The following is a 26045-nucleotide window of genomic DNA, read 5'->3' as shown; positions in this document are numbered from 1 at the left end:
GCTATATAAATTTCACTCCAAGTTGCTAAATCATTGGTACATGGCTCAATTGGATGGGTGATAATTCGCTACACCCTGTAGCATAATAGACCTATAGAACACACACACGCGCGAGGTATCACAACTGTGGTGCCACAAAAGCAGAGCAGTCGCGCGGCAAACTTGGGATAGGCCTGAAGATTGGAAGCAATCCTTCCAGCTAAGCGCGTGTGTATACTTCTGTTTTACCTTTCATGGGTGGATGAGAATAAAACAAAAAATTCAATAGACGCGTACATGAACAGAAATTGCAGCAATTTGACCAGAACAGTCACCATCTGGCGTTAACATATATGCCCCGTTACCTTGTTCATTCCTCCAAATTATCACTTTATTAATTTAAGCTTAATCATGCGGAAGGTACAGCTTCCAGGTAAAATTCGCATCCATTTTGCGTAACTTCTTTTTTTTTCTTCTTTTTTTTTGTTGTTCCTCCCTTGGGGGGATTTTGTACTACGGGGGGCATGCAACGTAATTTCCTACATATGTACTTGTTTATCCTCCTCGGCGCTACTGCGTGTTTTAAATTTTTTCCTTTTTAAATAGCACCCTTTGGGAGGATTTTAATTTTTTTGCGAATGCACGATCGCAATTTTGCTCTTCACCCCAAAGGACGAGCAATTTCGTATGCCTATTATCGTTCCAAGCGCATTTCCACGTTTGTATATTTTTAAACGGAAGAGGTGGGCCACGGAAAAGGGGGGTCAAGCATTGGGCGCACCAATCGGCTTCTCAAATGATAAAGGGAGGAAGGCGACGCATTTAAAAAAAAAAAAAAAAAAAAAAGTTTACTAATAAATTTGCTTCTCTACTTGCATCGCTGTTAAGAAAATAATATATATGCTCGTCAAAGCTACTGCACCCCCTCAGTGTTAGCCTGTTGCCCTTATGACGCTCTGCCAAATGACGTGTTCTTAGGCACCTCCTTTTTTCCCGCTGGAATTATCACCCCTTAAAGCGCCGAGTGGGGCGTTCACCCTCAGTAGTCCGTACAAAAAATAATGCGCCACATACATATATGCACCTTTTCTAGAAAATACGTCGCAAAAAAAAAAAAAGAAAAACGTAAATTCAAGCGCAAAAAAAATAGTTTGCCATTTCTTTTTTCTTTTGCAAGTAGGGCTGTTAAAAAATTCAAAGTGAAAACATCAAGGGGGCGCTCTTCATATCTTAATATAAATGGGATAAGAATAAAACACTCATAAACCGACGAATATATTATTTACCCCCCTTTTTTCGTAAAAGGCGCCATCATCCTGGCCCCCTTATTTATTTATTTATTTTATTATTTTTTTTTTTCTTTGCAGTGCGATACCCCAAGAGGGGGGTCCAAAAAGGCTCCTTACTCCTTTTCTTCTTCGGCTTCTTATAAACAATCTAGCACTTTACATACGTTATAAAAGTTTATATAAGCGCAGAAGATGATATTTATATATGTATGCTACCGGGCCCTATTTAATTATGCGTTTTCGCAAACTGCATCCCACTCAGTTTTAGGCGTAGGTGTATAGTGAACCGCATGACTTGATACGGGCGTTTCATTTGTACATGGTTCATACACGTACGACCAACTGTATATTTCTCTTTTTCATCCCAACGTGTTTTTACTCCGAAGTCGACATACTGCTAACCCCTATATTTATTTGGTTTCCAAAAAAAAAAAAAAAAAAAAAAAAAAAAAAATGTCAAAGCGGGAGAAACAATTGGGGGCATAAAAAAAAATTAAATATTAAAAAAAAATAAAATAAAAAAATAAAAAATAAAGAGGTACAAAAAGGTTACAAAAAAAAAAAATTTACCAAAATAAAGAAAACAAATTATGTAAGAAGGATAAGCGGAACAAAACCTTTTTACTTCGTATTGCAGATTTTCTTTAAGTTGTTTCCTTTTTGTTTTTACCCCACAATTTTGCCTTCCCCCCCTTTTTCGCAAGTAAGAACTTTACAAAAATACGAGTACGCGTACGACGTTATGCATATATTTACATTCTTCTTTATATTTGCGTGGATCTATGCCAATTGTAGGAAAGGAGGAGCCACCACAATTGTGCGAAAATAATGTACCTGCAGATGATTCATTTATATATCCCTACATGATGTGAATGGCGAGCAACGCGAGGGTATAATCCTCCCTAACTGCGTCATTCACGTATATTTTGGTACTTCATGTATGCTAATGTATGCAAGTGTACGTATGCTATGATGCTCCTCAGGGAGAGAGGAATATTTATGTGCTCCTCATCCACCCCCTCTTTTATTTTTGTACATATAAGTAAAAGCTGTGCGAGTTTTTTTTTTTTCTTTTCACGTATATATATCCTGTTATGTTTGACGTGCTAAATGTGCCTTCCTTGTTGTCACCCTTTTTTCCCCTGTGATACTCATTTATATGTCAACTACGGAAATCATTCTTCCGCTAAGCAGTGTTTTTTTTTATTTATTTTTTTTTGCGTGCTGCCCCTGTTCTTACTTTACCAAACATACCCACACATATCGTCCTTCTCCCCCGTGTATAGATCCCCGTGTCAAATTTTTAAAATAATCCAAACATGGAAAACATAAAGGAAGCGGAGATATCCCTAAGGGGTGTTCTGGAAGGAGGACACAGCGACTGGGTTACATCCGTGTCAACTCCCACTGACGCAAAGTTAAAAACCATAGTGAGCGCATCCAGAGGTAATGCCTAGCGAGCGTTTGCAAGGAGGGAGGAGAGATTTTTACAATCGCACACACACTTTTTAAGCTATACCCACGATGTGCAACTGTTCTGCATATTCGTCATGAGAGCAGCGCATATTTTGATACAATGTTCACCCATATACTCTCAACTCAGCCTTGATGAGTCATACCATCACGCGTTGCCCTTGTAGTGGATTAAAATCATTCTGTTGATTATCGTCAACATGGAAGAGGCAACTTTGTGATTATCCCCCACCCCGCTTTCCCGCGCAAAGTTTTCATAAACTTTTTTTTCTTCTCCATGATGACAAGTCTTATCCCAGCTCACTCTGATAAAAAAAATAAAAATATGAAGAGTTGTACAGCTCAAAAATCTGATAAGGAGAAAATAGTTATGAAAATATAGCAAATCTGGAAAGGGTATTTTTATCCAAAGGGGGGGGGATGATGGGTGTGTGTGTGTGTGTAAGGAGGATTGTACATTTGGAATTTTTCATTCCTATTCCTGGTGTGATATTTGGACGCGCTTGCCTTCGTTGCTATCGTTATCTTCCCGTTTGTTCATTAAATTTTTTTTTATGACATACTAACCCTGAACTGTGTTCCCCTTTGCAAATGCATCCCGCAGACAAGAAGCTAATCGTCTGGAACATCAACCCCGATGACGACTCAGGCGAAATAGGAACAGCGAAGAAATCCCTGACGGGACATTCGCAAGCCATCAATGATGTGTCCATTTCATCCGATGGATTGTTTGCTCTGTCCGGATCGTGGGACCACTCAGTTCGCTTATGGGATTTGTCATGTGGAGAAACTATAAGGTCATTCATTGGACACACTTCTGATGTTTTTAGTGTCTCCTTTAGTCCTGATAACAGACAAATCGTTTCAGCTAGCCGAGATAAAACCATTAAATTATGGAACACCTTAGCTCAGTGTAAATACACCATAACGGAACAACAACATACAGATTGGATTACTTGTGTGAGATTTTCTCCCTCACCAAAACAAGCCATTATCGTTTCCTGTGGATGGGATAAGTTAGTTAAAGTATGGAATTTAAAAAATTGTGATTTGAATAAAAACTTGGAGGCACACACTGGTGTGCTAAACACAGTCACCATTTCTCCAGATGGATCATTATGTGCATCCGGAGGAAAAGACGGAGTAGCAAAATTGTGGGATGTGAATGAAGGAAAGCATTTGTACTCACTGGAAACTGGGTGTACAATAAATTCACTCTGTTTCTCTCCATGTGATTACTGGCTGTGTGCAGCAACGGACAGATTTATAAGAATATGGAACTTAGAAAGTAAACTCATCATTTCAGAAATATACCCAGTGAAACAATCCAAAGTTGGATTACCCTGGTGTACTTCCATCACCTGGTCAGCAAATGGCCAATTCTTATTTTGTGGTTCCACGGATGGAAATATTTATGTATATGAAGTGAAGAAACAATCCATTTAGGGGGAAAAAAAAAAAAATGTAAAAAAAAAAAAAAAATTATGCACCGTTCATATTTTTTTTTTTTTTTTCTCATTTTTCCTTCCCCATCTTTAATGCATATATATATGTGTATATATGCACAGCGTATTCTTACGTATTTTCTCCTTCCTACTTTTCCCAAACTTCCAATTAATAACCTTATAAAACTTACATTTTTACAAAATTAGAGATATGAAAATTTCCTGTGTGAACGGGTGTGTTGTGTCTCTACAAATGAGCAACCGCGCGTCTACTATTTTTCTTTTTAACACCCAAAGTATGCCACAAATATTTTTCATCTTTGAGGTGATAATTCCTACACCCGTGGATTTGTGAAAAAAAAAGGGGGGGCAGTTATTCGGTCCATTTAAAACGTGAACAGCGTACGATGGAACCATTGCGATGTGTGCACTAACGGGGAAAAGCGTTTCTTATACTTTTTAAGTTCGAAAAGATTTCCTTTTTTTTTTTTTTTTTTTTTTTACCTTCCCAATGGAACTACATATTATCACGAACAAATATGAACTGTGCAATCGCACAAGGAAGAGGGCGCCCCCTATCCTTTCCACAACGTGTTTGGCAGTTTGAAGTTCACACGACCGTTGTATCCGCGTGTGTTTTTTTTTTTTTTTTGTATACCCCCCCCCTCCTTATGTAAGTGCGTTCTTTTTATCAGATGTCTGATGATCTGGAGGGAGGGAGTATACATTAACAGACTACAAGAGTTTCACCTTTCAAAGTCTGTTCAAATAGCACACACGCCCCAGGCGAGTGTCCACGGGGGGAAATAACCCCTTAGAGAGAGCTGCTCTGCGCCCATTGACGCGCTGGTGAAGGAACCCCATTTTCGTTTACTTTTCCCATGATACATAATGCCAACTACAACGGTGAGAAACAAAATGCACTCCTCATTTTTTAATCCTGCCGATTGGGCTGATTGTTTATGTCGCTCTACGTCCATGTCCCAGAGGACAACTCTGCCAATCTGCCAATCTGCCAATCTGCCAATCTGCCAATCTGCCAATCTGCCAATCTGCCAATCTGCCAATCTGCCAATCTGCCAATCTGCCAATCTGCCAATCTGCCAATCTGCCAATCTGCCAAACTAGACCATCTCCATCACATCAATCACTTCAACCACCTCGACAAATGTACTGCTCGCCTTTGCAAAAGCGAATGTGCAAAGGGCGCGCTTATGAGCGGCATACCATTACACTTTTAAATTTAAAAAAAAAAAAAAAAAAAAAAAAAAGCACCGGCTGCGAAGCGATGCTTCATTTTAAAAGTGGCAAACAACTTTTCGTAAAAAAAATAAATAAATAAAATAAAAAGAGGCCACACTGTATGGACGTTCATCTGCACTTCTTCATCGTTCCACTGCCCTACTTGCAAAGAAAAAAAAAAAAAAAAAAAAAAAAAAAAAAAAAAAAAAAAAAATACTCGCAGGGAGAGCACCTCCTTGACAACGTTTTTACGTTTACAAAATTTCTGTAGCATCATAAGTGGTGAAGAAGAGAGTGCATTTTTTTTTTTTTTTTTTTTTTTTTTATTATTTCCCTTTGCAAGTAGACCATTCCTGATACGAAATTGTAGGAGAAAGTCGCAAAAATTGGGATGCTTTTCTTTCCTCCGAAAAAAGAAACTGCATCCTGTGGCGAAAAGGCGACAAATCCATTCTCAATTATTGAGACAACCCATGTCGGCAAGGCCTACAGGAATGCGCATCCCTGTGTAGAAAGGGATATGTTGCGCCTCCCCCCCTTTTTTTTTTAAACCCAAACCAGACCATCAGCCAAAATGTATATGTTATCGGATGAGGAGGTAGCTTACTCCAATAGTCTGTATAGTGGTGAAACCGGGACGGAGGCGAAGGACAGTAGCGAAGAGCAGTCCCAGGGGTACGAAAGGAACCAACTCGACAGCTTCGACCAGATGGGTGGTGCACGGGGGAAGATGCACACGTACAACAGGTGGCGAAAACGGGTACATCATAGTGAGAGCAACAGTGAAGACCAAAGCGGAGAAGGCCAAAGTGAATGTCACAGTGAATGTCACAGTGAAGGCCAAAGTGAAGGGCAAAGTGAATACCAAGAAGAGGAAAGTGAATACGGGCGAAAAGATCAGCATATGTACGAGGTGGAGTATGAAAATTCATACCAGCCAAAGGATCAAAGTTCGCCTCAGAATGAGAGCGAACTCTTCAAGTACGTCTGCATAGCATCGATAGAGGACACCGAAATTTTGTTCAAGTGCAGCTTCCTTCCAAATGATCTGGAAGCCGCCGCAAACTACACCATAAAAAAAATACTAGGCGCCTCCAAAAGGAAACTAAATCATTGCAATAAAAAAATCCTCAATTGGGACAACAAAATTATTTACTTCACAATCTGCACGGAAAAAAAAATGGCATTTTTTCTGATCGGATTGCATATGAAAGGTTACTTCAAAAATTACGCATTCGAGTTTTTAAAGAAACTGGAAATCTACACCAAGTCGGATTTATTTTCTGGCAAGAATTACAAAGCCAAAAATATCAACCCCTCCAAAATCCACAGCACACAAGCATTTTTGCAGCGCACAATAAAAGGCATTAATAAATGTTGTCGTGATGAAAAAATTATAGCAGTAAAACAAAAGCTACACAAAATAAATTCCGTTATGAATAATCACATCGATAATTTATATCAGTCCAGGGGAAATATAAAGGCTCTCAAATATAAGACTCAGGACATGTCGAAAAATACATTGCACTTTGTTCAAAATAGTAAAAAATTGAAAAGAATAATGCTAATGAAGTATTGGAAGACCTATGTTCTCTTGGCTTGTTTCGCCATCATAGGATTTAAGGTTTACCGATCCATATGATGTCTTGCTTCTTTCCCCTTTTTTTTTTGGGGGGGTGAAGCGGCTGGCTGTCATTGTGCAATTTTAACATAAAGCTTTTTTTGAAGCGACACTCAGCGGGGGGTAACTTGACCTCCCGGAATAACAAATTATTTGTCTCTTCCTATCCCCAGTCATTATTTGTATACTTCATTTGTGTAGCAATATTAGCACGCCTGATGTCAACGCGCCGCTAAGTTGCTCCTGATTTGTTAACACCCGCAAAAACAACTGTTTACCAACCCTTTAGCAACCGTTTAACAATATTTTAACAATTTTTTCAACATCATTTTATTTGGATTTTTATTCCTCCTTTTTAAAAACTCTCCCTTTTTAATCAAATGACACATACATCGACGGAGTCTTCAAGGCCCCAACAATATACCCGTATGTAGCTCTAATTGAAATAAAAACTGCGAGGAGAAACACTTTTCTTTTTTTTTTTTTCCCCCTTTTCCGCCCTGTCTTAGTTGACTCCTCTCACAGGCGTCTTCAAAACAGAAATTTTTTGAAGGATGCAGAGGTGCCTATACCCCATTATTCTTTTCACTCAACGGGAAGAGGTGAAGTAAATAAAGTGGAGTCTCTTGAACTGCACACAGAGGGGTAGTATTTTTTTTTTTTTTTTTTTTTAGTGTCCCCGAAAGGATGCTGTTGCTTTTTTCTCCACCCCATTGGTGCAAAACAGAGTAAAAATTATGCATTGTCTGTACGCAGAGTGATCAACGCATCCCTTTGGACTACATATTTGTCTACTCCTCCCGTTACACACATTCCTTTTCCCCCCTGGTCATTCCTGCTCCTTCTCCTTTATATCCCCCTCGTGCAGTGTTTCAACCTTGTCGTCGCTTGGCCCCTTCTGCTCCTGCGCATCGTCCTGATTTCCCAAAAAACCCTCTTTTTCCATGGACTCATTCTGGGCATCCAACTCCAAAAGGTTCATTTTCTTCTTCCTCTTCTTCTGCTTCAATTCGTTAATGAATTTGTGAATTTCCTCCTTGAGCTCTGGCATGGGTACTAGCTGTTCCTTGCTGAGGGGCGCTCGGTTAAAGGGATCATTGGGTTCACTCATCAGATGTCTCTCTATATTCTTTCGATCGATGACAATACCAGATGTGGGTAGCAGAACAGGATCCAACATAATGTCTTGCAAAATAGGATCCAAATACTTTTCAGGTATATCATCCACATCGTCGAAAAGTTCCACTTCATCCTTCATGTCAATAATTTGTTGACAGAAATTTTTAAATTTATTTAAGTCTTCCTTACGTAATAATCCTTCCCTCTTACATATGTAGTAAGCCTTGTTGAATACTTCCGGTTTGTAGTACCTTCCTTCGTTGGCGATTTCTCTCGTAAGTAGTTCCTCATTTTTTTTATCGGAATTCAGCAAAAACAAGTATGACTCTACGATACTGGTTAGCCACAACTGGGGTCTAAAATTATACTGCTCCATGTTCTTCACCTTTATGTTTAAACATTTTGGTCCCACTAGGTAGTCGAAGTAGCAGTTCAGACATGTAACTATTTGCGATAAGATGGTATTCGACGTTACAATATTGTTCGGGTAATTCTTACAAAGGAGATTCAAAAAAATGCAAGACTTGTAGCAGTATGTAATGATCATTTTTGTTCTGGCTGTTAAATTCCTCATGCTTTCATTCGTTATGTCAGTTCCGACATTGCCTCCCCCGCCTTCATCATTATCGCTGTTGTCACTGTTATATGACTCATTAACGTTAGCCGCACTCTCTTCAAAATCGCTTCGTCCGTAAGGGTTCAAAGCACTGCTCGCACTTGTGTTGGACACCCTACTGTTGCGTGCCGCGTTGGCGTATGTATTCGTAGTCCCTCCATTTGCCTGACCGTTCGTCGCGCTGCTTGCTAAACCACTTGTCACGCCCCCAGTGGAGGTGTCTCCGCGCTCCTGGTCGTCCCTCTTCTTGTCCTCGCGACGCTTAATTTCCGACAAGTACGAAACCACCTCTTCAACCAAAAAGTTCACATCGTTCAAAAGCAGGTGAATTAAATGCACAAACAAATTGTTGTTCTTGATAACTAACTGTGTAAACTGATCCACATAAATCTCGTTAAGAAATAAATTGTTAAAATTTTCCACAATGCGAACCCTAGTTTGCATCCTCTCCGTATATTCCCCTTTTTGCGATGCAATAAAAACATACGTCAAAGATTTTATAATATACTTTCTAGTTAAATCAGATTCTTCTATAATTTTTTTCATCGTGTCACTTCTGTACAGGTAGGTAAATGTCTTTGGGGCAGCTTCGCATCTCAGGTGGATGCTCTTTATATGGTTTTCACTTAACATGGTGAAAATGCAGAAAGCCAAAAATAAATCTGTATTTAGGTAACTAAGAAAATTTTCATTCCCTGGATTTTTAAACGCGTCCAGTTCATACAGTAGGTATATTATATCAAATATATCGTTTAGAAAAAAAGTTGGGATGATTGAAAACTGGGGTGATGCAAACAGATGGTCTTCCCTATCCTGGGGATTCCTCTCTATGTTGTCACTGCCTCTTTGGCCCTGTGTACGATCATCCAATCCATCTTCCTGTGGCAATTCCGCGCGTCTGCCCTCCTCATCTCGCTTCTCCGCATCTTCCTCTGCTTCCTCCCCTTGGCCCCCGGGGTCATTCTCACAAAGCGACAGACTACCGAAGGTTTTACCTCTCCTAAAATAATTTTTCTCATTTGGAGGAGGACATGACTTCAACACCAGGTGGGTGAAGTTTCCATTATGCTCCCTCAAGCTGTTCATCATATCCATGCAGGGATTCCCTTCCATATCGTACAAATATGCTACATGCAAAAAGTATGCCATGGTGAGGTGTAGGAATTTAAATAAGAGTTGAATAAAACGAGAACTGTACAAAAAAATTTTCCATGTATGTATATTCATATAATAAAAATTCTTGTCCTTTGCATTTGGAACCTCCTGGACAATCCTCATAAACTCATCAATGGCTGGCTTGAAGAAGACACTGAGAGATTTAAACGTTATCCAAAAGATGCATGTTATAAATTTAGGCTCCTTGCTGAAACCTTCTGAATTTTTTACTTTTTGCTTTATGTTTTCAACATTTGATTTTTCTTCAAAGGAAGATTGGTTGGTTATATTTTTTAATAAAAATTTGGAGAAAGGATCATCTCTGAGGAAAAAAAACAAGTCAAAGTCGCTGATCTTGTTCATGGTGATGGGTTCACACAGACAGAGTAGAACCCAAAACATGTTCAGGCAAAATCCATAGGAATTCTCTCCTAGCAATTTTAAAAACAGTCCATAAGATGCATCTAACGACTGTGGATAAGTCGAATAGTGGTACATAATTTTCGTCTTCTTTTCATTCGAAATGATAATACAAGCTAGCCAGAGCAATACTCGCTTCTTGCTCTCCCCACTACCTTTAAGTAAATTCTTTATAATTTCCACGCAGTTCTCCAAAATCCAATCCGTATCCCTCCTCAACATAACGTATGTATTTTTTAAAGCACCTAAAGTCATTTTGTTCAGTGTGTTCGTTGTACTGTTGTAGAAATATTTGTACATGGCAATCTCCTCCTTCTTTGTGATATTTGGCATGGTAATAACTGTTGGGGATAATAATCTCCCAAGGAGGCTGTTTAGCTGGAGATTATATCCACATGAATTTATTTCCTTGTCCTTGCTACATGGTTTCTCTACGTCGAACCCTCCATGGGTAGCTGAAATAGCACTTTCCACTGTGGCGGCTTCATTTCCGGAAAAAACGCAATCCCTAATCTTGTCTCTCAAGTTCAGATGTAAAAAGATGGACTTACTATAAATTATATGTTCCGCAATTTGCTTAAAGCTTGAAAGAAATTTTAATAACACGGCCACATCATTTTTTGGATAGACCAAATTTCTTCCACCTAGGTTTTCGAAAATGAGGTTCACAATGGGTGTAAAAAATTTATTCAGTTGTTTGTCTTCCTCTGTCTCTTCATTTTTATCATTCTCCTCAATTACTAATAATATTTTTTTTAAAAAACGAGAAGTACATGAATCCTTCAGAAATTCATAAAAGGTGTGAACCCGTTCCTTTGCCGGAATAGTCACGTCTGGGTACACCTCCAAATTCTCCAAATAAATAATTACACTATTTATTATCTGGTTGTTGATTTCATTGGTTATATCATCTAACTCCTTATTGTCCAACTGCAAATGCTTGAAGAGTGCTTTATCTGACAGCCTAGCTGAACAGGAACACAAATAGGTGAGGCAGTTCTTCTTTTGCTTATGCAGATATGCTATTTTGTGCAAAAGGATAAAATATAAATTTTCAATCTGTAAAAAAAATGGTGGTTTCCCCTCTTTGCTCGTTTCCCTTAATTCCCTTTCGTACGACTCTAGGTGCACCTTGGCGTTACTCGCCTCCTCCTTCCTCAGGCATATTTGAAGGGCGCTCTGCAGAACCGCATCCTCTTTTCCCTTGTCTAGCATTATCCTCTCCTTTGCGGTGATGGCGGATCAGCCTGTGTATGCAGGGGGCAGCGTGACAGCCTTTTTCCCGCAGCGTCTCTGCTCTGTGTGTCTTACGTTTCTTACCCTTTGGTGGGCACTTTGCTTGGCCCCTTCAAAGCTGCCGCTCTGTGTGTGTGAAACGGGGGGGAGGGAACTTCAAAGAAACACAAAAAAACACTAACGAAAAAAAAAAAAAAAAAAAAAAAAAAAAAAGTCGTGTTGCCTCCCTTCACCCAACACTCATGTTATGTGTTCCCATCCTACACGAGTTTCTTCTCCTCGGTGTCGAAACAAGCGGCACACTGTGTATCTCCTCTTTGATGATCAAAAATATGCTCTTTCCTCCGCTCTTCTAAAATTAAAATCCATGTGCTCCTAATCGCCAGTATGCGCTTATGAAGCCTACGAAGGGATGCCGAAACTCTGGGTCCCTTTTTTTTACTGCTGCCTCTCCGGAAAAGGTTGAGTTATTTTTTTTTTGTAACCCCTCCGTGATGCTTCACTTTTTTGCGTTCTTTCGAAATCCTTGGCACATTTTATTTATTTTTTATTATTTTTTTTTTTTTTTTTCCTTTCCTGGAATCGCCAGTTTGCAACTTTAATATTTTATTTTATTTTTTTTTTTTTTCGCTGCCTCCGTCCGGCTTCAATTTCGCGTCCGTTCGTTCGTCCATTTTTTTTTTTTTTTTTATTTTGGTGACGTGTACATGGCGGCATATTTTTATTACCCATTTGGGCGGCTGTGTTTTTGGTGCTCCTGTTTTGTGCTCTATTTTTATCAGCCCCATATTATTTCCCGTGTTTAAATCAGCCCCAATTTTAAGCGCACCTTGGGGATCATACTTTTTTCATTTTTTTTTTTTTTTTTTTTTTTTTTATTTCCCCTGGCGATTTGCTTTTCCCCATGCGTACTCCCCACTTGAAAATCAGCTTAAACCGCACATGTGCATACAGAATAATGTAACGTAAAGAAAACATACCATGAGAGGAAAATAACATTTGCGATATCCCACACGCACAAGAATGTTTAGAAAATCAAACAGTTGGTGAGTCTGCACAGGAATTGCGAAGAGTTGCTTTTTATTTTTTCGTTTCCTTCCATACACCATTAACACTTTTTTTTTTTTTTTACGAGGTGATTAATTTTTGTCCTTCTTAGGGGTCATACTGATTAGGCATATACCCGTGTACAGATGAAAAGGGGCGCCTACATTCCTCTTCATGGGGACGATGCTCCTCCATAAAGGGGCACACACACACACCTGTACCAACGTCTGTGTAGCTTCCCTTAAGTGGACACGGAAAAGTTACGACACTACCTTAACCATAAATAGAGGAAAAGAAAAATAAAGTGGTCTCCTTCTTCGTAGATTTATTTGTGTCTTCCCAATAAGGGCATGCTCCTTAAGATGTGTTTTTCTTTTTCTCCGTCTAAATTTGGTACATATATGGTATTCATTTTTTACCACTCCGCTTTGTGTACCTTTCTTCGTTTCCCCCTTCGCAAGAAGGACAACCTCTCCCATTGAAAGACTACCATCCCCCGCTACATGAGCAAGCCCTGACAATGGGAAAGGTGTAAACGCATCGACTCTCACGTGATAACTTTTGCTTGACCTACTGTGTACCTTCTTCCCTCTACTTCCCCCCCCCATGGTCTACACATGTAGACTTCAATTCCGATCGAGGGAGGTAAAACATACTTCACGTGCTTTATGCGAATTAGCCAAATTTGGGGGTGCAATTCAAATCTATGCATCCCACTATGTTCCACACCACTAAACCTATAATAACACCCATTTGGCAACCTAACAAATGAATGGAAGCAAAAACCACAGTGATACTTTTTATGCCCGCTCACTCCAACAAGTGGTACATTCAAAAAGGTTTTTTTTTTTTTTTTTTCTAATGACTACCCCAGTATGTTACACCGAAAATAATAGAAGCGTAAAACTCTCGTTCTTCTTACATTATATAATTTAAAAAGCATCTACTTGTGTGTGTGTGGAGCAAGTTAGCGCTTTGTATTACTTCCGCATGGGAAGCAGCCCATAATGCTTATATGTACGATGTTCCATATTTCTTTCATCACCCGTGAGAAGCAACTGGACGCATTCAATAGCCTTTTTTTTTTCTTCTTTCTTTTTTTTTTTTTTTTTTTTTTTTTACACCTTACCTATGAGAAAAATGCTATCAGCAAAATGTACCCTCCTTTGTTTATCCAATTGATCTTTTTTTTTTTTTTTTTTTCATTTTGAGAATTATCTAATGGGAGCTAGTCGCTTTTTCCCCTCGCAAGAGAAGTTATCATTAGAATAATTTTGATACATTCATGGGAGGTTCTTTTTTTTTTTTTTTTTTTTTTTTCTCTCCAGTGAATGATGCAATAGAAGGGATTCACCTGGCCTGTTAGAAGATGGCACTGAACATGTACAGCACACCCGCTGGGGGGGGGGAAAAAAAAAACAAAATAAAATAATGCTAATAATAATTTTGAGCAAGTAGAACGAGGGTAAGTGGCCACCTACACACTTGAAACACAAAAAATGATGCACGTACAATTTTCACCCAATCCTGCAGACTGCAAAGACTGATCACTTCCCTCCTACGGGGTTTCATCAACATCAAGCATATATGTAAAAAGGAAAAGACAAACAGATGAGCTTACCTGCATTCGGGTGGAAAATATCCGTGTGGTTGTCTTCCGATATGCACCCCTCACATGTGTAACGCTCACATGTGTAACCCTCACATGTGTAACGCTCACATGTGTAACCCTCACGTGTGCACCCCTCACTTGTGCACCCCACACATGTGCACTCCCAACTTCTGCCCCCTCCTAAGCCATAATCATGGACGGCAACAGGCGATTCGCAAAGGAAAAGGGACTCCATTCCTCTCTGGGTCATTACATGGGATCGAAGGCGCTCATCCAAGTTAGAACACCTAAGCGTAGAAATTTTCCTCTACCTATAGGCGCCCAATGGAAGGTGCCTTAAGACCGCTTATCCGAAGCACCAGTTGGGTACAACAGCTTCACTCCTACCATGTCACCTGTCACCCCTTCTCACTCAGATCATAGAAATATGTGTTAGGTTGAAAATAAAGGTGTTGTCTGTCTTTTCGCTTTCTCTCCTAAATTATAACAGAAGCCCGGAGGAAATACACTTTCTCTTTTATCTAAATCTCCTCATTCTGATTAACGAGGATTTCTTCATGTAAGTGCCTTCCTCGAGGTTCAACGTGCTCATGCCAGTACACGGGAGGGGGAAAGTGTACCAAATGTTAATCCCGCGTAAATTATCCAAACGCGCAAACGGTTTAATTTCCTCATTAGGAATTTCATAAGGGACAACAAAATTAGAATCAAAGTTATTGGCAACCTTTCTTACATCAACGAAGCTTACAGAAAAATTATCCATGACATTGAACAGAAGACGGAGCAGTTTGACAAGTAAACTACTGAAAAACGATAACCTTGCTGGGACGTTTAGAAATATATATTACACCCTTGTGTTCCACGTTAGTGCACTTTTGCGAAATAACTTCAGAGTAGTTGGCACCATCGTAGGTGCACTATGCGCATCTCCGAGTAAATCATTCATTTCGGCCCCCTCTACCCCTATCACCCGTAGCCTTCTTCTGAACATCTTCTTTTCCTACACCAGCAGAAACGAAATGAGTCTGTGCAAGTTCAACCCCAATTTGTATTTCAACACATATAAGAGCCTGTTGGAGGAGCGGAAAGTACTCTGTACTTCCTCCTCTACATTAGCAAACCAGGACGACTCCGACGAATGTGATTATTTAGAGAGAATACTGAAGAATGAGAGGATTGACCTCGATCAGATGTTCGAGGTGGACTGCATATGTGGAGGAAAGTCTTTCCTAAATCGGGAGCAAATCAAAATGTATCTTAAAAAGAAGGGAAAATTAAATAAAAATAGCGCAAATGATACTATTATATATTTTGTCTTTCCCCCTGAAAAAGCCGCTGCTCAGGGGAATGTGTGTATTCAACAATACCGACCACTCACGTGCAAATCATATTTTCTCACCATTTTGAATTTATTACCCCCTCCCCACAGAGTTAATTACCATAAGAAGCTCCTTACTTCCGACTTACCCCCTCCGAATATTCTCATACGGACGTCCGGCGAAAAGAGGCTGTCGGATTTCATGCTATACCAAGTTAGGCATACACACAAAAAAATGTTATTAAAAAAAAAAAAAAAAAAAAGCATTTTTATAAAATTGCTCACATGTACACCATCATGTGTGCAGAATTTTATACCATAAAAGCGGGCACACTCTTGTCAGATAATGCAACTGAAAAAATTCTTCCTATCCTCCATTTCCCTCTCTAATTTGCAGATTTCGGAATTTACAGAAATTTACTTTATCAATGAGTACTGGCCAATCTTCAATTTTTTACAGTTTATATATGTCATCCTGCACTACACCATTTTTCAGACAACGAAATTGGATTTTTCCTACTCCAATCCATGCCCACACTGATTAATTATTTTGTCATTTTATTTTATTACTTTATTTTATAGTTTTAGTATATTATATTATTTTATTTTGTTTCATTTTGTCGATACCTCTTTTTGTGTCATCCCCCTTCCCACCTTTCTTGTGATCATTTGTTAATTGTCCCTTTTTATTAAAAAGACTCCCCTTTAAAACTATAACTAATTAACACCCCTAGGCGAACCGCCCCTCCACTCATGGAAGGCAATTCCTCCCTTAAAAATGGTTAAGGTCTTTCATTAACTGATGTGTGTAGATCGACCAGGGGGCGGATGACCAGCCCCCACACCCGAAAATAACTTATCTTGCTTCATTTAAGACAATACTAAAACAAAGTTACAAAAAAAAAAAAAATGAAGCACACGAGCGTGTGCTTCTGCGTGGAAAGGCCCAGAAAGGCGCGCAAATGAAACGAAAATGACATGACGACAAAATGATGACCAAAATGATAACGCAAATAAACAACTAAAACGGCAAAAATGGCGACGAACGTGAAATCACTCGAGACACACCAAAAAGCATGAATCCTCCCAGACGTCTGCTTATCAAAAATGCAGAGGTGCTCACAAAAACGTGCTGCCTCTGGTTTAAAAAAGAAAAGAAAAAAAAAACAACACCTCAAAATGTGTATTTCTTCTGCACACCTTTTTGATAAAAATATATATATGAACGGGTCATATTTTTCAGCCAGCTAGCCACTTTTTGCAATTTTCTTCTAGAAAAATATGAACGGGTCATACGTTTTAACGCTGCACTTGCACATATTTTTTTTTTTTTTTTTCCTGCTCCTTCCGAGCAGCCACTCTTCACAGAATAATCGGCGGCTCCATAAACACACACGGGATGTAATCATTCAAATGGTTATACGCAAAATGAGGACCCAAATTAATTTTTGCCGAAGCACCCATGTACAAACTGACGGACGGATGATAAAACCCTTCATAAATATCAACAAAAGCGTTTTTCTTTATTTGCCCATTTAGGGAGAAAAAAATAGACGAACCGTAGTTTTTCTTCAAAATGGGTGGATCTTTTGGATCACATAGAATACCATTTTGCAAATATTCGTACAATTTTTTATCTGATCTTGGATCGAAGTTATAAGTATTTTTGTTCTTTAAATTTAAGTAGCAACCAATGATATCACCTACTTTAATTGGTTCCATGCAGTCGTAGCTTATGGAGTTGTTAAAAATTCTTCCATTTTTGCTATTGACGCAGTAGCTATATTTGTCTGTTCCTATAGGATAGTCATATCTCATGTATCTGCAAGCGAAACCAACTCTTATATATGGGTTTACCTTTATCACTTTGTCCTTATAACCTAAGAACTGGAAATTTTGCACAGGTTCTTCAATTTTTATTTCGTAGTACCATTTTCCGACGTCTGCCCCATTATTCACGAAAACACTGGACCATCCTTTGTCTCCATAACAGGTCAACTTATCACTGCTTAAATTCACACAGCTGTCTTTATACTTGGTCGAGAACGTTACATTATTTTTATTTCTGTATTTGCTATAATCAATAAAATATTTGTAGCTTTCCTTCTTATTATTATTCGCTTCCGGTTGGGCATGTATTTCTTTTCCTTCGTTCTTCATCCTCGCAGGCTCAATCGTTTTTTCTTTCGCCTTTTCCTCCTTACTGGCGTCACCTTGTGCTAGTTCGGTTCTGATATTTTCCCCTGCTTCCACTCCTCTTTGTTCCTCTTTAGCATCCCCTGTGATCGCTTTCTCCTGAGCAGTGTCATCACTTTCGAACTCCGTGTTCGTGGCGCAACTGTCCACATTCAGCTTATCGACCCCCTTGCCGTTCTTCTGGGTGGGGTCGGCACAACTTACGCCTCCATCCCCTGTTTTCGCATGCTTGTTCAGGCCACCAATAGTTGACTTTTCCATCGAGTCAATTTTATCAACCGTGGGGGCACTGCTCATGTTGTTAAGGGTCCTGTCCATTTGGTACCGTTCTTCCACTGCTTCAGCTTTTCTCTTCTTATCAAAGCTAGCGCCAGTGATAGCCGTAGCCGCGACAGGTGTGCATGCACTGTTCTCACTATATTTTACGTTTCCACTTTGAGTAAAGGGCTGTCCCCCTTCGACTCCATCTTTATCCGAATTTTTATAACGGGTGCTCACTGTAACATGCCCACTCCCCTCTGGCGAATCCATCTCACCATTTGCAACATTTTTGTTCTCTTCCTCTTCTACGCAATTAGGACTCGTCATGATTCTCCGTTATTACTTCTTACAGCTTATGTGCTTGCTGCTACTATGCTATTACGTTTCTTCCTCTCCTGTTATCTTTTCTACTATTTTTCCTTTTTACTATTTTTTCCTGTTACCATTATGGTCTCCACCTGCACCCATTGCCCATTGAGAGTCGCCCGTTCTCTGATGGATGCCAGTGCGTTGCGGGGAGTTTCCTCCGGTGGGCGGGCAAGTACCATTCTAATTGGGGATCAAATTTTCGAGAAACTTTGGCGCAGTGTTGCTACCAAGGTGTGACCAAGTAGGCACCAGCGCGACACAAATTTCTCTACTCCTTCGAAATAGTCACATTTGTTTTTGCCTAAATTTTGGCTTGCGCAAATTTGCCAAATTAAAGGTTGCACTTTTTCGATGTGCCGCGTTTATTTTATTATTATTTTTTTTTTTTTTTTCCCTCGAAATCGGTCATGCGTGTTGGAGTAGCACTTCAAAAGCTTGTACGTGTACGTGTGTGTGCGCTCTCGAGATTGAAATAAATTTGTATGCATGTCATCAGGAATGCGAACTTGTGTGCATACAAAAGTACAGAATTGCAACTTTAATCACATGTTACCTAACATTCGAAAGAATTTTGTTGCTACGCGCTTTTTCTCTTCTTCTTTGTCACTAATTTGATGCGCGCACGGCACGGTGAGTAAGGGAGAGGCTATTGTTGGAAGGAGTTGAAAGGTAAGATCCGCCAAAAGGAGGTATGCACACACCTACTCACAGATAAGCACAACGTATTTATACATGAACAGATTTATTTAAACATCTTTGTACGTTTATGTAAGTGTCCATCTGGTGTATCTACGCCTATGTATGCCTTTCCACGTACATATTCGTGTACACCTTAAAATTCGCCACACAAAAAAAAAAAAAAAAAAAAAAAAAATGAGCGCAATAAAACTTCACCCTATCTGCTTAATCCCCAAGGCTCAACAAGCTTTTCAACTTCACGGCGAATGAATAGCAAATATAAAACTGAGAAAAAGGAAAAAAAAACAACAACAAAAAAAAAAAAAATATAATCCTTTTTATATGAATACACTAACCCCCTTATATATTTTTTATGCCTCCCCTGCTTCTTCGGCAGTATTTTCCGTTATGGTATCCCCTATCCGCGTCTCACTTTCCCCACTTCACCTACAATTGTACGATTTAACTTGAGCATCGAAACGGAAAAGAAGCATAGACCGTGTTATGCCTATTTGTCATTAGCCTGATTTACTTTTTCCCTTTTTTATCACGTTGGTTTGTTTTGTTTACATGGATTTAAGGATGTTGGAGTTGCCGTTCCTACAGACTTCACTGGCAAATACGATTAAGGCTGCGCACGTAGTATTGGCATAAAAACCTCTTTGCGCGTGAAACTTGGTAACTCCCTCGGTTCCGGGAATACTCATTTTGGGATGTGCCCAACGGGAAAACTGCCCTTTTTTCGACAAGTGCCATATGTAAATTATTGCGGACTCCGCGTGAACCTTTTGCAGAGTATACATACACCCAACCTGCATTATAGATTTTTTTTTTTTTTTTTTTTCACACGACGTTCATGCAAAAACACCATGTTGCTTTGCAATATTTACTTATTATAATTTTTATCCAACTTTACAGAGTTCACACAAATTGTAGAATTTTACCAACTTCATTAAGGACGCCTTGGCATTTCTCGGCCTGTGGGGTGTGCTTATTTTCGTGCGCAACACACGAATTAAATATTTGATCAGCCGTCCATAACTCCCTCAACACTGACGACGGAATAATTATTTTTTTCCCGTCTTACCCATCCTCTTTCCTGGTCATAAAATTTTGAAAACACATTGAATTCGCAATTGGCAGACACACTTGCTCATTTCCCGTTTTCCTATAACGAACATACAAAAAATGTGCATCAACTGTGCGGAGCAAGACTGCACTGTTTAGCGTTGCACACAACTGGCATGCTCCATTTCGCCCTGCACATAAGTGAAGTTCCTTCGCCCCCCAAACAGAAATTTAGCCCTAACGGCGGCCACTTAGCATGTGGAGGAGGATAGACCTCCCGTAAGTTGGGCTTGATACGTAAGAATAGAGATTGTAAATATGGAAAATTAAAAAAAAAAAAAAAAAAAAAAAAGATTTTGCAGAACTGTGGTATTCACTCTTTTGGTTGATCTCCCCCCCCTAACACAAATTGGGAACATGTCCCTATCTTCATGCTTTTTTCATCCAGTATATAATCCCATTTTCATTTATCCATGGAGCGTGCAAAAATTTTGTATGCTATCAACTGTTCATAATAAGCAATTCACGTACACGTTGAAGGAGAGGTCTCGGTTCTTTGCTATCTACCTATTTAAGGGAATATAGCCGTTGTGGTACAGAGGAGACAAGTCCGTGAAGCAGACCTTAGCTTCTCGGAGTGAATGTCATTATCGCGGGGAAAACTGTACTGTTAACGAAAGAATAGAACTCTCCCATTGAAGCAAGAGACGAGGTGATCGATGAAACGGAAAGACCAACCCCTTTATCCAACATGAGAAGTGAAGAAGATGCTGGAAATGTAGGAATCACTGAAGAAGTTGAAGAAAAGGAAGAATGCAACACAATCGTAATGGAGAAACGGAAGAAATATTTCCAAATTTTGTCAAGTGAACAAAAGGACACACATTCGGATGATCGTATAGAACAACCCCAACTGAATCATGGGGGGGTGTTCCCCGAAGATACATCACCACATTCCCAAGAAGAGGAGGAAGAAAGAAAGAAGCAAAAACGAGATAAAAAAAAGGATGATAGTTATCCCCTCCTCGTAGTAAACAAAAAGGGGACAATACCAAAGGATGATGATCGTGCAAAGAATCAAATGCTCACAACAGAAGAAGTAATAAACAGCCCCGAGGAAACATCTCGAAAGGGATGCCTGCTAAAAGGTGAAAGAAAATATCTGCTCGCGCTGAAAAGCATAATTAGGACAAGGGATGGTCGGCACGCAAACGGCGCGAATGGGGAAAGTGGTAATCACAGCGGTGGATGCTTCGACCGCGGAAGCGACAACCACAGAAGATACAGTTACTTCGCAAAGAACACCCCGCGGGACGAAACCGTAAATGCAGAAATGCACTCCCATGTATTAATGGACAAGTCGAATGGCAATAGGGGCTCCGCATGGACCCCCAATGTGGAGAAAGACCCGTGTGTAGAAGCCAGTCAGGGAGAGAAGAGCGAAGAAAGCGCAAGGAGAAAGAAATGGAACTTTAGGCGCAGGATTATTGGCAGGATTGGACACAGAGCGAAGGGGGAAGATGTGTGTGAGGAGGCCAACAAAGCAGCGCAACCAACGATTCAATCATCGACGCGGTCATCCACGCACCACCCTGCTAACCCATCCACCGAGGAAAACAATTTTGTCGTATACAAAGTGCCAAGGTACCTGAAGAAAAAAAACATCAAGTGCCCTTTCGTCTACAGGAAGGTCTTCTTTGGAAAATACGGAATAATAAATTATGATTTGAAAGGAAACAAAAAGGGCACGCTCGTCATAACATTTCATGGACTGAACGGAACAAACTTAACTTTCCTCGACATACAGAAAACGCTAGTCAAATATAAGTACCAGGTTCTCAACTTTGATTTGTATGGGCATGGATTATCTGCCTGTCCCAAATATAATCACCGAAAAAAAACCTACGGAATAAATTTTTTTTTAACACAGACGGAGGAATTGCTTACCCATTTAAAATTACTACATAAGGATTTTTATCTGATAGGTTTTTCCATGGGCTGCGTAATTGCCATCAGCTTTGCAAAGAAGTATATAAAACAGGTGAAGAAAATTATTTTGATATCCCCTGTTGGCATTTTGGAGAAAAAGCCCTTTGCCCTAAAGGTTCTAAAGTTGTTCCCCTTCCTGATCAACATTTCCTCCTTTTTTATGTTGCCTTGTTTTATTTCCAAGAAAAATTTTAAGAAAGCGCCCAAAGGTGCTTCTAAGAAGAGGCAAAAAAGTGGCAACAAAGAGGACCCCCAGTGTGACACCAATGATGCCTATAAAGATGCTACAGACAAATCGCTCGAACAGGATACCCAAGACGACTCCGATAACGACACTTCCGACTACCTGTACAACCGAATCATGTGGCAGGCTTTTGTGAAAAAAAATATCACCCATTCAATATTGGGCTGCATTAACAACTTAAAAATGTGGAGTGCGCATGACATATTCAAAGAAGTCGGACTGCATCATATACCCGTCCTAATTCTCTGCGGAGAGAAAGACAACATCTGTAGCGTCCACGTTTTCAAGAATACGTCCAAATTTTTCATCAATTGCCACATGATAATTTTTAGGAATGCCTCTCATTTAGTTTTGGTAGAGAAGAGCAAAGAAATTAACTCCTGTGTGTTGACATTCTTCCACTTCCCCAACAACGCTGATTTGAAGACCGTCCATCACATGTTTCCTGTGGACACTCTGGGGAATTCCGTCCTCTGTCAGCGGGGCGACCTTTTATGAGGTGAAGCGGCAAACTGGGGAAAATTGCCGTGCAGCAGTTCGTTCCTTGTGGGGTGCATACACCATTCTCTACACACACCTACACAATTCCTCTGCATAAAGAATGATTCGCCTTGCCAAGCTATATTATTTTTTATTCTGTTCTGTTTTGTTGTCCTTTTTTTGTGATAATTTTTTTTTTTTTTTTTTTTTTTTTTTTTTTTTTTTTTTGTTCATAAAAAATAGCCAAACAGCCAAATGGCTATGTAGCTAAAAAATTGGGTAATTTTTCAAGGTTGCGCGAAGGAGGAAAATTTTTCCTATGCCCAATATACCTGCAAATTATTTCCGACATTATCTGTTGACACAACTCTGACAAAGAGACGGGTGGGGTGAAAATTATGTTTCACGTCCAAGTCGCCGCGTTTTCCATTTTCATCCTTTGTTTCTCCTCCATAATTGGCAAAACGTGCATATTTCACCATCACGTCGTATGTGCAAAATAAATACGCACATAGCCATTTTGGCTTTTCTTTCTTTTTTTTTTTTTTTTTTTTTTTTTTTGTTACATATTTTCCCAACTGTCCCAAATGTGGCGGAATAGATAGCCCCTCCTCCCCTCCATCATCCTCGTTGTTGTCGCTACTTTTGGCATATCTTTCTTCTTTGATAATTTATTTTGCGGCGTGGCGCATACATTCTACATAATTTTTTTTTGGCAAATACAGCCCCCTTTCTTTTGGGGAGGCAGTGTTGTATTTCCCTGCCCTCGGCTACTGCGGCGCGCAGTCGTCCAGCAGATGAAAAGGCGGTATAACATGGACCACACATATTAAATTATGTACATAATTAGCTTTGCTAGGATGTGTCATATTGCAATATAATATGTAATATATACCCAGCTGCTCTTATATTCCCCTCTTTTTTTAAAAAAGGAAGCGTTTTTTTTTTTTTTTTTTTTTTTTTCTTTTCCTTTTCCCCGCCCCGCAGGATTCAATTCTTCGCGGGGCCAACACGACTGACTTCACTGTATTAGCGTGCATACAAAAAAAAGTTCGTACCGTTTCGACATTTTTTTCCCGCAAGTTTATAAGTTGAACCGCCATATCAGGGGCGACCGTGTAGTAAATACGTAGTACCATCGCAAACCTACGTATTCTGGAACGCGCACAACCGTGAACCGAGTATTTACATCCCCCCTTATACTTTATAAACACCGCCAATACGATTGCACGACGCATACCTCTTTACGTATAATTTCCTGCATGCCTTTTAAAACTTGTTCTAATTTACCATACCATAAAAATGTAACATGAAAAAAAAAAAAAAAAAAAAACACTCATCTAGTTATCCTTTTTTTTTCTTTTTTTCCACGCTTCACGCGTTGGTACTTCAGAAAAATACTTCCATATGTCAGAAGTGTTTCGAAACAGCAAATGAAAAAAAAAAAAATAAATAAATAAAATAACCAAGTCACAAAGCGTTAAATAAGGAAAACGCCAAGTGACAAAAACACCAAGTCAGAAAAACAACAAATCACAAAACACCAAGTGACCATCTTCCACGTAACAGAAATGTGAAAATTCAAACGTCCCCTGTTGCGTTTAAGTTAAAACGCGCTAAGACTTTTAGCGTAACATTTTTTACCACTTTGTGTTTCACTTAGTGTTTCACCTAGTGTTTCATTTTTGTGTTTCATTTTGTGTTTCATTTTGTGTTCCTTTTTGTGTTTCATTTTGTGTTTCATTTTGTGTTCCTTTTTGTGTTTCATTTTGTGTTTCATTTTGTGTTTCATTTTGTGTTTCACCTACCCATCTGTTTCGTGTTTCGAATACTTCGCCAGTCCAGGGGAAGAAACAGTCAACGTAACGAAACATTCGTCTTCCCATTCGCCTTTTCATTCACCGTCACATCCGCTTCATACTTATGTTCCGCAATTTGTTTGCCTACTTATTCCGCGTACAAGCTGGCAGTTAAGCAGTTTCACAGAATCATAAAACATGTAGCTCCGTGCCCCGTGCGCTTACGCGTATATTAAGTGTATGTGCCTTCATATGCATGTATATGAAAGCATATGCTCGAATGTACGTGCTTATACATGTGCACATGCGAATACCTGTACGTGGGCGCATTTGTGGCACCCAAAGGGTTCTATTTCTTTTTTTTTTTTTTTTTTTTTTTTTTTTTTAATCAAACTTCATCACTCCCTCAGGTATGTATATACGTATTCCCCGTTTTGCCTTCTTACAGTGTAAACCCCTCCACAAGTTAGCACAAACTCACGTATGAATTGTACGTGGTTATTTATATGTACCTGGAGACGAGCGGAGCGAGGCTGCTAAAGCTAAGGCATGTGTGTGGGCTATCTACATGATACGTTCTTCGTGTATGTGTACTTGTGCACACCCATGTTTTTAGTTAGAGGGCAATTCTTGCCATTTCGCCAATTCGTTATTCATCCTTTTTACGCTTTGCCCCCATTCTATATAGACTAATTTGCTCACATCGCTGCGTAAGACCTTCCACTTTCGTGTACAAATTGACATGTTGTCGTTCATGTAGAGGTGCATACCTACGCCCGTGCGGGAAGGCAGTTGTAGTTTTGGCCTACTTCGGCTCGTCCGTTTTGTGTTCACGTGCATATGCATGCCTGTGTATGGGTGCGTAGCTTCTTCTACATTCACTATATATTTGTGTGTGAGTGGACTCCTACTTGGAATCCCCTGCTTACGTTCGCGAGGAAGTTTTTATGTCAAGAAAAAAAAAAAGAAAAAAAGAAAAAAAAACGCAGACTTTTTATATGACCCATAATTCGTTGTAATCCCTTTTTTTTAAGAGGTCCCCCTTTGCACACAAGCCTACGCAGGCATATATGTGTAACATACATGTGCATGTATACTTATCGTACGTGTTTTTATTTGGTTCCTTCTTCATCCTTGTGTTCACGCATACGTGCGCATATTTGTACGCCTCCAATTTTCGTGAGAAAGTGATCTCATTTTGTGTCCCGTGCGAACACACCCATAAGTAACATGAACGTCTTTCCCGTGCACATCGCGTGAGCATTTCGCAAGTGCATACCTTTTTTTTTTTTCACGTGTAGCGTACGCGTTTGATGTAATTAACAAACAGTCTACTTCATGCTACGCCCTGTGTGTTCTCCTTATTAATGTACATAGTTATTCTGTGTG

At 39.6% G+C, this 26045-nt stretch overlaps 6 protein-coding genes across 6 annotated transcripts; 4 read left to right on the top strand and 2 right to left on the bottom strand.

Moving 5' to 3' along the window:
- Positions 1–2587: 2587 nt before the first annotated feature.
- PKNH_1320900 (receptor for activated c kinase, putative) lies at positions 2588–4187 on the top strand (the record flags this gene model as incomplete). The annotated part of the gene is made up of 2 exons (XM_002258018.1): positions 2588–2714; positions 3346–4187. 2 exons carry the CDS (start codon positions 2588–2590, stop codon positions 4185–4187), a joined length of 969 nt encoding a protein of 322 aa, XP_002258054.1.
- A 1815-nt stretch (positions 4188–6002) lies between these two features.
- Positions 6003–7070, top strand: PKNH_1320800 (SNARE protein, putative; the record flags this gene model as incomplete). The annotated part of the gene is made up of 1 exon (XM_002258019.1): positions 6003–7070. One exon carries the CDS (start codon positions 6003–6005, stop codon positions 7068–7070), a length of 1068 nt encoding a protein of 355 aa, XP_002258055.1.
- An 808-nt stretch (positions 7071–7878) lies between these two features.
- Positions 7879–11574, bottom strand: PKNH_1320700 (ubiquitin conjugation factor E4 B, putative; the record flags this gene model as incomplete). The annotated part of the gene is made up of 1 exon (XM_002258020.1): positions 7879–11574. One exon carries the CDS (start codon positions 11572–11574, stop codon positions 7879–7881), a length of 3696 nt encoding a protein of 1231 aa, XP_002258056.1.
- A 2437-nt stretch (positions 11575–14011) lies between these two features.
- PKNH_1320600 (dehydrodolichyl diphosphate synthetase, putative) lies at positions 14012–16113 on the top strand (the record flags this gene model as incomplete). Its single annotated transcript, XM_002258021.1, has 8 exons — positions 14012–14025; positions 14176–14231; positions 14440–14531; positions 14671–14813; positions 14933–15049; positions 15231–15506; positions 15684–15786; positions 15970–16113. The coding sequence occupies 8 exons, from the start codon at positions 14012–14014 to the stop codon at positions 16111–16113; spliced, it is 945 nt and encodes a 314-aa protein (XP_002258057.1).
- An 821-nt stretch (positions 16114–16934) lies between these two features.
- Positions 16935–18356, bottom strand: PKNH_1320500 (SPRY domain, putative; the record flags this gene model as incomplete). Its single annotated transcript, XM_002258022.1, has 1 exon — positions 16935–18356. The coding sequence occupies one exon, from the start codon at positions 18354–18356 to the stop codon at positions 16935–16937; it is 1422 nt and encodes a 473-aa protein (XP_002258058.1).
- A 2539-nt stretch (positions 18357–20895) lies between these two features.
- Positions 20896–22875, top strand: PKNH_1320400 (alpha/beta hydrolase, putative; the record flags this gene model as incomplete). The annotated part of the gene is made up of 1 exon (XM_002258023.1): positions 20896–22875. The coding sequence occupies one exon, from the start codon at positions 20896–20898 to the stop codon at positions 22873–22875; it is 1980 nt and encodes a 659-aa protein (XP_002258059.1).
- Positions 22876–26045: the final 3170 nt, after the last annotated feature.

This window comes from Plasmodium knowlesi, assembly GCF_000006355.2.
Source record: "Plasmodium knowlesi strain H genome assembly, chromosome: 13".
NCBI lineage: Eukaryota > Apicomplexa > Aconoidasida > Haemosporida > Plasmodiidae > Plasmodium > Plasmodium knowlesi.
The sequence above is the reverse complement of the archived record's forward strand: the minus strand, read 5'-3'. Positions and strand labels throughout refer to the sequence as shown.